This window comes from Osmerus eperlanus, chromosome 27, assembly GCF_963692335.1.
Source record: "Osmerus eperlanus chromosome 27, fOsmEpe2.1, whole genome shotgun sequence".
NCBI lineage: Eukaryota > Metazoa > Chordata > Actinopteri > Osmeriformes > Osmeridae > Osmerus > Osmerus eperlanus.
Genome location: NC_085044.1, coordinates 5149467 through 5161981, shown reverse-complemented (window position 1 = coordinate 5161981; position 12515 = coordinate 5149467). Strand labels below are relative to the sequence as shown.

The 12515-nt window shown below is 47.2% G+C and overlaps 1 protein-coding gene across 1 annotated transcript; it reads left to right on the top strand.

Moving 5' to 3' along the window:
• Positions 1–626: 626 nt before the first annotated feature.
• LOC134013632 (neurexin-2-like) lies at positions 627–12515 on the top strand. Its single transcript, XM_062453202.1, has 4 exons — positions 627–863; positions 2112–3397; positions 9525–9545; positions 11998–12515. The coding sequence occupies exons 2-4, from the start codon at positions 2674–2676 to the stop codon at positions 12009–12011; spliced, it is 759 nt and encodes a 252-aa protein (XP_062309186.1). The 5' UTR covers positions 627–863; positions 2112–2673; the 3' UTR covers positions 12012–12515.

The window sequence follows — 12515 nt, the reverse complement described above, 5'->3', positions numbered from 1 at the left end:
TGCACAGGCGTTAGATTTATTTCAAGCAGTGGGCTCCTCGTCAGACTTGTGTCTACCGCCCTGCTGTCTCTCCCACCCTCCGTTCCCCCCCTCCAAATGCACTTCCCCGAGCCTTAAACCTCGGCTTGATTTTTTATTATTAATCCTGTACGACCCCTTGTTGTAAAATTACGACGTCACCTTTAGCTCTCCAATGTTTTTTGTGAATGCATTTTTGGGGTGATTGTTAGAATATGTAGTTCATGTAAATACTAAGTTATTGTGGAATTCATGCATCACATTTGATTTTCAGCTTGTTTTGTCTTTGTTGTAATTTTACAGCATTGGGTGAAAATGGTAGCTAAAATAGCATGTTGCACGCTACATGGAGACATTACACTTCTTGAATGTTCAGATACAGGATAAATACTTACAGAAATATAATGTATTTGACGATTCACACTTTACAAATGGAATAGACCAGATTTGACTAATTCTAAATCAATGTTATTTCTATGTTAGCAGTGAAATATAGCCAACTGTTTTTTTTAAATCTGGACTTTGTTTGTTTGCCCAAATATCTGCTTGTTGCACAAGGCAGATACAGTTTGTGGAATGCTGGGTCAAAGTCCAGGGCCTACTTTTACTCCCAGTCCATCCCTGGTGGTAGGCCTACGTTCAGCTTTACCTACTGGACCGTGGTAATGTGCCGTTCTGCGACGGCTTTCTTCCATTAATGTGAATCTCTTATTGTATCAGCCGAAGCCACGACTGACTTCAAAGCGTTTGGCTCTTTCTGAGGTAACTACAGCCGTCGTCGTCATCGCGGTTTGAGTCACGACAAAAACTCCTCTCGTCACAACAAGCCTCGGAAAATCCGCTAGGTAATCCTAAGGGCAGTTTGTCTGATGCTGCAGGCGATTTCTTGGGAAGCAGGCAGAGGCACATTTGTCTGTGACGACAGTTAGTCTGTGGCGCTTTATGGTGGGTGGATAGGGAGCTCAGAATGGCCCTGCTTTTAATCAAGATGAATTTGATTTGATTCAGCTTATTAGATGGAGCGGTGGAGGGGAGCTTTGTCAGAGCAGCGTGCAGGCTTACTGGGAATAATTGCGCTAATTGAAGTGAATATTCTTCGGTCACATGAAGTCTGCAGTGTAGTGACAGTACTTTTCACGCAACACATTCCTTGTGTTTTGTTAGAAATAAATCATTTGCCTGCGATAAGTATCTGTTACGGAGTCTAGTTGATAGGTAATCGACTAGCCGGACTCAGCGTGTAGGGATTTGTACAATGCTTGAACAAAGCCATTGAACTTGACATTAGTGTCTGTCTTTATTCCTTTATCCAACATTTCCTTGAGACCTGACAAGTCTATGCATATCTTTCTAAGCAGATGGTATTTAATTCACTAAACGCAGAAAAGCACATCTTTATTGCCAAATAATGAACACTGAAGAATATTCTCTAGGACATCTCTAAATATACACTAAACACAGCAGCAGGTCGATTGGTGATTAGGCTACTTGAACGATCTAAGATGGCATAATGTGTTGTGTTCCAAGTGGGATGGATTCTGTTGACCCTGTCCTGAGGGCTTGAGCGATAACCTTTGGGAAATGTCAAAGTACTTCCAATCATGCTCTATATTTAATTTCCTGTCATGCTAACAGATATTTCAATTTTGGTTAAATGTTGAAACGGATTCCTTGCATTTCCTCCGTCCTGCCAATACACTCACTGACTGTTGAAAATGCGTACGAGGGCCGTTTAAAAGGGTAAAATTCACAAGGGCAACATTGACATCATTCAGATGCGTCCCCAAAAGAGTCGCTTTCAAACTTCTGAGCCTCTTTAACACAAATAGAACCCTTCTTCCCTGCCTTCGTCTGGGTCTCGGCTGCGGCGCCCGGGGAAGTCATAAATAAAGCATTTGCAATATTACAGTCTGTCTCCCTTTTTATCTCACTCTGTGTGGCTAGCCGAATGATTTGTCACGTTCTTTTCCATTCTCGATTTACATGCCGTAAAGGTTGGTCCTGTTGCAATGATGGGTGGGCTTTTCTTAAATGTTTAACCGTCAATTACCCATCCAGCCCCCTCAAGATGTGTTTTTATCTCTGTCTTGTAGAAGCAGTTGGCTACGGAGGATGAAAGGGGCTGCACCTGTCCCTGCCTGGCTGCTTGCCTAGCTAACCTTGAGGACCGAGCGGACCACATCTGGAGGGAGGCCAGTAGATGGTGTGCGGAGGAGAGCGACGACAACAGACGAGCTGAGGATTTTCCCCCCGTTGGTTTGTTCTCCCTCTGAACCCACGCTCACAGACCTCACTACTGGATAGAACAAAACAACCTTGATCTGTGGTAATATATTCCCAAACATATGGTTACGGCCATGTTGAAAGCCTGTTCGTTATAGTGTGTTTTTCCTGAAATCTCCTTTTTCCCTCTCGCCAATGTCCCCCGATGGAGAGACTACGGAGAGAATCAGGATAGTGAGGAAAAGTTAAAGAAAGCAACAAACAAAAAAAGCTTCTAGAAGATTCCGTCGAAATCGAATTATTTCTGCACATTAAAGGGCAATAACAAAAGACCCTATAGCCAGGGGATAAATCCTGCCTTTTTTTAGCTGTGGAGAATTAGCAGTCCAGGAGAGCCACAGGAGCAGGAGGGATAAGGGCCAGAGGAGGGAGATGAGATCCTGGAAGGGAATGTGTGGGGTATGGGGCACCAGCACCTGGCCTCTGCTGTTGTTGACTGGAATGCTGCTGACGAGCGCATTGGAGTACGAGGGACTTCCTGGCCAGTGGGCGCGTTACGGCCAATGGGAGTCCGCCAAAGTGTCGGGCGAGCTCAGCTTGCTCCTGAAGACCAACAGCAGCAAGGCCCTCGTTCTGTACCTGGACGACGGCGGCGACTGCGACTTCCTGGAGCTGCTGGTCGCCGACGGGCGGCTCCAGCTGCGCTTCACCATCCACTGCGCCGAGCCGGCCTCCCTGCACACGGAGACGCGCGTCGACGACCGGCGCTGGCACCGCGTCCGGCTCACGCGCAGCTACCGCCAGACCCGGCTGGAGGTGGACAACGAGGACAAGGCGGTGGAGGTGCGGTCCAAGAGGAGCGAAATGGCGGTGGCCAGCGACCTGTTCGTGGGCGGCGTCCCTCCCGACGTCCGCCTGTCCGCCCTCACGTCCAGCACCGTCAAATACGAGCCCCCGTACCACGGCTTGATCGTCAACCTGAGGCTGGGGGAGAGCCATCCCGTGTTGCTCGACAGCCAGGGGGTCGCGAGCGACGCGGAGTATCTGTGCTCCACCCACAACCCCTGTGGTCACGGTGGCCTGTGCTCCACCCAGGAGGTAGAAGTCCAATGTGACTGCGCCAACACTGGCTACAAGGGGAAATACTGCCATGAAGGTGAGCCAAAATAGATAATGAGCGGAAAAACCGTGAATGCAAATGCCCCTCCTGCGTATTTGTGCGTGTCGGGCGCGCCCAGCCCGTTTGTGTGTGTGAGGTTTCTTCCTCTGAATGCCTAGGCAGTTCAACTGATTGCTTCATGGAGTGAAATGACGTTTTTTGAGGGATTCCTTTGGGCTTTACTTGTAATTCGGAGTCATTATCTCATTCGACTTTCATTTTCATTAATTATTTGGAGAGAAGAGTTGTGCTTATCTATATTTCAGCACAGCTTGACAGGCTGTCTCTGAAGGCTTGGGGGGGTTTGGTGAGATGGTTGGATATGCTGTTGATTATGAGCATTTTTCTGTAGTTTAAGCCCCCCCCCCCCCAACCCCGCCAGTGCTACTCACTAGCGGTTGACTGTTTCACGGAAGTAGATGACTATTTCACGGCTTGAGGAAAATGAGCCAATCAGGCCTTCACTTAGGATCATGGTGGGATAGGATTGCGAGCTATTGTTCTGCTGCTGGATTTAACGTCACTCATGTGAACTGTGCCTACCTTAGGCAGCTGCTGTCACTCACATACTTAAACCTATTATTAGAGACAAAGAAATAATCAAATTAATTCATCTGTTGAAAGGCTGTAGACCGTTTGCACACTGTGATTATTATTATTTTTTTAATCTGTGGTTTTAGTTGTCGCCAGGGCTTTTAAAGTACAAACACCCCAGGGCATCCACACTATCACACCCCATGTGACGTCATAAAGCTCACAAGAACCATTAAGAAGAATATATTTTTTTTATTTAGTTGGAATGGTTGGCTCTACCTGACAGATATTTTGTAGGTACCAGAAAAAAAAGGACAGAAAATATATATACTTTGGCCGCACCATAGAGCATTCCAGCAATAGATTCACTGTGCTGTGTGCTCACCTCAAAGTGATCAATACGTGCTGCACAGCATTGCTCCTTGTCAAGGTATAACATGGCGATAGCTGTCATCGTTCCCCCATTCCCCCGCAGCGCTCGTCTCGTTTCTCTTTATCTTCTGAGTCACAGAGGATGGCCTCTGTCTGAGGAGACAAGGCTGTTTCTCCACCAAAATGGAGCCATGGAATACCAATGGGCTGTCAGCCTCTTTTTTTTTACCAGAGGTAAATCCTTTTTTTCTCCTGAGAGAAAATGCATCTGTGAACACGATCACAATTCGGGTAGACGGGAGGAGTTGAGACAGTAAAACTCACCTGCACACCACTTAACCCAACACCCCTTGGCTGTTTTATGTAACTGCAAATGTAAACAGGGAGGGTTATGCGAAGCATTTTGTAAATAGGCTGCTACAGCATATGGTAAGTTCATATTTGGTTTTGCAGAGCAAGCTAAGGAATATGTCTGTTGAGAGAAATCATGGGATGAATGCCAACTTTGCAGCAGCTGAATCAAAGACATGTCGACGCTCCAAAATCCCTCTCTCATCCCTCCCCATAGGAAAAGACAAGTAAACAAAAATATCTCCATAAATAGCAAAGATGACCGCGCGGGGCGTCCAAAACCTGAGCGTTCCAGGTGAATCTGTCCAATACCTTCCACTCTCTGAGCCACAAAGAGCGTCAGAATCAATTACGGAGCTACACGACAGAGCAAAGGAAGTAGGCCAGGGCCATAAATCAGCCCGGCGACTCTCCCCTCCGCCACGCACATCATTTGCCAGCCAATCCGAGGGATGCGCTGGTGTATCCTTGTGGTGTAAAGTGGGGGGAGAGAGCGTGGCAGCTCCCAGCCCTTCCGCTCTTTTCACGAGCCAAGGCTGCTCCTCTTCCCCGACAAGACCGTCTCAGAGGCTGCTGAACTGACCTTATTCCATAACTCAGGGCCTTTTGCAGGCTCCAGGCATTTTGAATATCTAAACCTGTGTGACTTATGAAGTTTAATACTCCAAAATGTCTCTTTATTGCTACACATCACTGTACCTCAGAGCAGTTAAAATGGTTATTCAAACTGCTGCTATGAATTATTTTCACAGCTTTCCCAACCTAAATTATAAAGTAAAATATTCGGGGGGGGGGGGGGGGGGGGGATTCCAGAGAGACTTTTCCCTGTTTTCTGTTTACTTAAAGCACAAAGTGGCTCCTCATAGCATAGCAGAACACCAGCGCTATCCTAATAGAACCCCCAAGGTTTTAATTTTCCAAATAACGTTTTTTCATTCCTGAGACTGTGGGCACGAAGGATGTGCTGTGGATTCAAACAATACTGGCCGATGAAAACATTTACATTTAGCAGACGCTCTTATCCAGAGCGACTTACAGTAAGTACAGGGACATTCCCCCGAGGCAAGTAGGGTGAAGTGCCTTGCCCAAGGACACAACGTAATCAGCACTGCCGGGAATCGAACTGGCAACCTTCAGATTACTATCCCGATTCCCTAACCGCTCAGCCACCTGACTGACTAACAGCAGCCAGCAGTGACCCTGTGCCTCAGCAGGGGCCTGTCCCTCCTACATCTCTTCATGTCCTCTCTCTGCCAACCTCCAGCCTTTCAGGGGCTTGTGGCGGCCCAGGTCCCTCTCTTGATTGTTGGAGTGCCAAGTTCTGTTGGCACGGGGCGTGGTAATGAAATCAGTCAAGCACTCAAGCACTCTGCTGGCATGTTGAAGACCCAAGCACTGGCTGATCCCTGGCTGAACACTGGAACCCTCAGCTAGCCAACTGTGTGTGTTGGCTGTGCTACAGTGTGCTGTGCTACAATGTGCTGTGCTACAGTGTGCTGTGCTACAGTGTGCTGTGCTACACTGGCACGAGGTTGTATTTACAATGAAGCAGTCTCTCCTTTTCCATATGACGATATTTTCAGATGGTATTATACACCGTATTAAATACACTATTCTTCATGTAGTTCTAACAAGCTAGTCAAACTCTACCCTAATTATATTCATGTACCACTGTGTGAGGAATTGTCACATCTTCGACAATTAATCTGTATAAAATTGTTTTGTTCCATGAAGGCTGTATAAGCACTGTCTTGTTTGAAACTTGCCTATGCAAGACTGTCTAGACAGCTATTATCTACAAGGTCACGCAACTGCTTTTCAGTTGGTTGTCATAGAGATTGGGTTGAATAAAAAACAGACTTTCCATATTTAATTACATTAAAGTAGCTGATTAGTGAAAAACCGGAGTTACTTTTCTGGCAAAAAAACAAACAAACAGCTATTATAAAAAAATCTACAATAGCTTTCTCTTCAGAAGTAGCCTACTTCTTATGCACTACCTGAGATTTCTAAGACTGATTCGATTGGACAGACTTGATATCGTCTTCTAAAACGATAGCATCTTTCGTGGATGTGTCTTAGCTTGTGTAATCAATCAGTAATCCTCGATTTGAAGCCATGCTGATTTGGACAGGGACGAGCAGAGATCTTGTTAAGGGTCAAACTGTCTCTGGCAATCGCTGATACAGCTGCCATGCAATTCCTGCCTTCGATTCTTTCGTCCGCCGCCAATTTACACAGCCAGTATGGAGATCCACAGTTTTCTAAAACACTTGACTCATAGTCCATTAAGTTCGATGCCTTTCGGGTCTTTGTGTGTCCGTCTCCCCCCCATATTTAGTCAGATTGTATCTTTGACTGCATAATTTACTGCTATCACATTCATTTTACATTTACATTTTACATTTTTAGTCATTTAGCAGACGCTCTTATCCAGAGCGACTTACAGTAAGTACAGGGACATTCCCCCGAGGCAAGTAGGGTGAAGTGCCTTGCCCAAGGACACAAAGTCATTTGGCACAGCCGGGAAACTAACTGGCAACCTTCAGGTTACTAGCCTGATTCCCTAACCGCTCAGCCACCTGACTCCCTACATTCATTGGCTCATTTGATCTTGCCAGTTCACACTGTTCCCCGGATCTCATCTGTTTGGTCCTGATCCGCCATAGTTCTGATCCGTGTAGATCACATCCACACAGTACACAGCCATGTTGATCTTCAACTGTCTCCCTTCACTCTCATTCTCTTTCCCGTCGCGGCAATCCTTTGGGCATCTCTACTGTTTGCTAAGGTAGCCGTCTTCCAAGCCTGCACTCTCTCCGCGGTTCACCAGAGACACCGTTTCGAGTGTGACGCCATGCAGTGTGTGATGGCGATTTGTTTGTCTTGTTCCATTCAACCAGCAAAAGCTGAAGGATTTTCCGATAGCGGTAAGATCCAAACCAGAAGATTCAATTTAAAAAGTGCATGGCGACTGGTTGCTTCGCTGCAACCGAAAGGGTAAAGTGTCCAATTAGTCTGGCATCATCCAGCCCTATTACACGGTGCATGGACCACTGAGTAAGACATTTTGGCGAGGTCTTAATCACTCCCTAAAGCTATCTATGGAATTCCTTTTTGCACAGCCGAGACAGAGTTCGACATGTAAACACTATAATTTACCACAAACCTTGTCGCTAGCTGCATCTGTTCCATTTATCTATAGATTGGCGTTCTTGGAGTGTTGATGGACTGCGAAAGGTTAGGCCGATCCGCAAAGTCACTTGTCCTTTTGTAATTCTATAGAGGAACATCATCAATAATAGTCATTGTGTCCCATAGAAAGTGTTAGCATAATGACCACGAGCGCAATCTGTCATTATCCCAGAGCATCAGCTCAAACTCACCTGTTTCTGACCCCCATCCCTTCTCTGGGACCCTCTGCAGTAAGGAATGATTTATAGTGACGTTTAGCCTTGCACGGTAATACACACAGAGAGGTTATCTTTTTACTATTCCTGGGATAGCCTACCAGGGCCTGGAGTCTTTCTCTGACTACATATCATGCATCCTTATTTTTCCAGTCAAATGGGTACAGTACAGTAGCCGTAGTTTTTTTTTTCTCCAAATGTTTTCCATTTTCCAATTCGAGAACATTTGTATACGCCTTCTCGAAGCTGTATGCATCGGTGAAATGTAACCGTTTAAAAATAAAAAAAAATTCTCAGGAATACACCCCCCCCCCCATTTTGATTCAATCCTAAATTGCTTGTACTGTCGGTTAAGTGCGTGCCTTTTACTCCAGCTCTTCCGTGTTGGCAGCCCACTGTGTCTTTAGGATTGTGTGCCATTTTGCCCGCCCCCCCTCAACCCCCCTCAACCCCCCCCCCCCCCGCCCCCCACCCTACCACCACCACCCCCCGTACATGCACTGGAGCCGTGACTCACCCACTGCCTCGATGCCACGCTCCCTCCTACCTTCCCTTCCACTCTGATGTCCGCCCCACACACACTTATGACTTGGCCAATCCGGGGGCTTTCCACGCTTCATGAAACGCTGGGTTTGTGTGAGACAGTGTTTTGCCATCTGATCTGATGTGGCTTGATTCCCTAAGAGTGCCTTCTTACCTGATGAGGTTCCCATGGAGGACATGTAGTTTCTGAGACAGGATCCCTGGCTTACAGTGTTTTCACACACAAGTCGTTTATGCGGGGTCACAAAATGAGCTCTTACTGGCAACGGTGAATATTATTGTGTTAAAAGATTTTGTGCGTGTGGTGTATGTGTGTATCTATATGTGTGTGTGTAATTGTTTGCAGAGGAAACAGGGTATAATCTATCTCTGCTTGCTAGTTACTCGTTTCATCATAGCAAAATGCAATCATTTGTTTTTGCGCGATACATTACAGCCTAGAATTCCCGGGCTATTTTTAGCAGCTAGTTAAAATCATATCACATCACCAAATACAAGCGTGACCTTCCGAGAACAGCATATCCTGTTTCTCCTATTCCTCACGTAAACATGGCAGCTTAAAAGCCCGGATATGGAATAAAAGAAACATGTAGTACTGTGGAATGTACTGCGACACCCATGATTATTTGCCACTTTAGGTCAAAGCTAAATGACAGCATGTAAATGTGGGTATAATGAGTTGGGAAGGGTGCCGTCCAACTCTCATTCAGTCTTCTTCTCTCCCACGCCCATGTCATCCCTCATTAGCCATCTGTAGAAAGCTGACGATAAAACGATGCCAAACAGATACCTCAGAAATATATATGACATCAAGTGTTTCACACGCATGACTACAAGAACACGTTGTTTTGTTTCGCATTGGTCATCGGTACTGCGTCCTAACCCTTCTTTTGTTTTCTCTGCTTTCCCAACAGTTATCCAGAAGGCAGGAGAAGGTAAGACTAAAACCTTTTTAGGGGGTTCTTTTCTCGAAAGGTATTTTCCCTGCTGGCGTGCATCGATAAAAAAAGGGAGGGTTGGTCCGCTTGGACTGTGGATTTGACGACAGAATCAAACAGAACCAGGACGTTGCCCCAACCTGTCTCTTCCTGTGTTCCCCACCAGGCTTACAGTAAGATAGCTAGTCCAGAACACCAACGTCCTCGGAAATCTGCCGACCCCCCCCACCACCCCTACACACACACACACACTCACGTGTGTGTGTGTGTGTAGAGAGGAAGCCGCCGTGTATCACCGAATCCAAGGGGAGGAAACAACAACGTAGCTCGAAAGCATCACACGGCGTGATTTCGGCCTCCATCTTTGGCTGTGGCCTCATCTTCCCTCTGAGCTCCCCCGTACATCCTCGGGTAGAACGCGTAGGGAAGTAGCCGGAACATGCCGGATAGGGCTGCTCTGCGAGCCGCCGGCAAAAAAACGCCAGGCTGACGTCGTCTTCGGCGCCCCTCTCCGACTTCGACGTGACGAAGAAAGTGTGATATATTGATAGTTCAGTTTGTTGACTTTGTGGACCTCTTTGATGTCCTCCGCGGAGCTCACACAGACAATGGGCATCTCATTTCACTGATCAAAGCCGCCGTATAAGCCAAGTAGAATGTGCTCTCCACAACAGCCCGGCTATAAAGATGTCTGATTAGCATTGGCCTCGACATCAAGGGCGTAAATCAAATCTTGAAGAGATTGGCGTCGTGATTACGCTGTAATGGAAGTGTTTGCTTGTGGAAGAAATATTTGCCCGGGCATTACTTTTTTTTCCTGTTGGTGGGGAAACAGCCATTTGTCTCTCATAATAGAACCATTGGCAGCCTGTTTAACTACATCACAATAAAACAAATAGAGTGAGTCTTGAGCGAGGCACAGAGGAAATGAAGATAAAGAGAGGAGGATTGTCTCGGCCCAGTTAAGTTGTGTGGGCAGCAGTGAGAGACATCCATCAGGCCGGGTTAGGAGCAGGGATCTGACCCACTGCCAGACAAGACAAGGGACTCGTGGGTCTAAGCAGAGGAGCTGAGGTCCACCACACACTATAAATCACTGCTGGTGCTAGCTGCAGGAAGCACGCACACACGTCCACACGCGCGCAAACAAACACACTCCCTCACACAAGCCGCCGTTGGATACCCTGTTCGTCTGTTGTCCGCTTCACAGCGGCGCTGTCGCGGCCTGGTCTTTACATCCAAAGTCACTCTTTTCGTGGGGACGTTCTTAGTCAAATGACATCTGAGGAGTTTCCAGTGGACTTGTTGTGCGTTGCCTTCCATGTCTAACAGAGTGGACTCTCATCTGAGTGTCAGTTGAAGGGCCACTCAGTGTCTTGTGCTCCGAGTCCTGTGCGCGGGCTCCACTTCAGACAGGGTTGTTTCAAACAAAGGCTCTTAATCACTCTTAATTCCCCTTGTGGTGAGCACGGATGCTACGTCCATGCTCGCAGCGAAAGGCGAGCATTATTAAATGACATGCTGCAAAGAGAAAGCTTTTAGAGCCTTTTATTGGATTAAAGCTCCGACACACAGCCGCTATCCCAGTCCCAAGTGCAGAATGCATGAAAACAAAGATGACACTCGGAAAAATGGGACGCTCTGGATCGCCCCCCTTTTTTCTGTTTTATCCCCGGAGCGGTTTAATGTGACATCCGGCACCGCTTTGTAGTCCACATATCAATGGACCAACAGCATGCCTCTCCACACACAAGCTCCGAAACAAACCCCCCCATCTCTGAAACACTGTGTAGTCACCCAAAAGCTTTGGTTTGGTCAACACAAGCGGGGAAGTTCACTTTGCGTGTCATCCGAAGGGAATTCTGGGTATAAGCAGTGGACGCAGCTGGATTTTTTTTGGTCCGCGCGCGCGGGGTGGGGGGGGGGGGTGGTGGGGGACCAGACAGGTGAGTTGCCCGGGCTCTCAGGCAGACACGGTACAGCTCGCCCCCCCCCCCCCCCCCCCGCGTGTCTGTGGGAAGGAGGCAGTTGCGCCTCGCGATATGGGGCCGTGCTCTGGGTTCCAGGGACATGGAGTGCGGCGTGCTCTGATGTTTGGGGAACAACACTGGGCCTGCAGACGAAAGATAAGAGGAGTACACCTAACAACACGCACGGGCCTCCTCTGTAGAGCGGCACCACGGCATTTCCAAATCCCTCCCACAAACTAAAGAAGCAAAACGTCCATTTCTACACACCCTTTGCAGAACGAAACCGCATGAACTTGGCACAAATTCTGACAACACATTACAGTAAATATATTCCCCCCCAAATGAGTGCCACATCCCCCAACTATATCACTCAGAATGTCACATCCAATTATGTCCAATGTCTAATTCTATTAGTCGACATGGAATGTCTCCTTCATTTAGGCCTGTAATGAGATTTGGCTTCATTTTTGGTCTGACAGTGCTCCATGAATAACACCACCGACCCCGATGACCCTTACCTTGAAATGGAGCAGAGAGGCCGCAAGCCAAGTCCAGCAGCTGCCCAGCTCAGAGAGCTTCAAACACGGGGACACAGCTGGCATCAGCGAGCCTCCGTCTCTGAGCACCAGTGACCTTGGTCTAATCCCTCATTAGAATATTCTCCTTCAAAAGCTCTCTTAATACTCGATGAAAAAAAACTGAAAAAAAAACAAAGCAGAACTCAGCAAAATCACGAATCCTGCACCCCTTTTCTTGCGACGGCCCCATGTCGCAAGGCACGGAAGGGGCAAGGTCAAAGGTCAGCGGGCCGTCCCGAAGTGTTGGTTGCCTTTCTTAAAGTGATGATAATACACGAGTCAAAACCATAGTGTAAGCTAAAGCTGAGGGCTACTGGCTATATATAAGTGAATCATTTTTTAACCAAGCAGGATACTACACACCCAGCGGGCTTTTATAACACAAATGACTATACTTAAAAAATAAAAAATAGCGTTGA

Excerpts from the sequence above, each read along its gene's own strand:
- LOC134013632 (XM_062453202.1), top strand. The coding sequence starts at position 2,674 with ATGAGATCCTGGAAGGGAATGTGTGGGGTATGGGGCACCAGCACCTGG. Across the intron at positions 3,398-9,524 it reads GGGGAAATACTGCCATGAAG|TTATCCAGAAGGCAGGAGAA; the intron begins GTGAGCCAAAAT and ends CTTTCCCAACAG.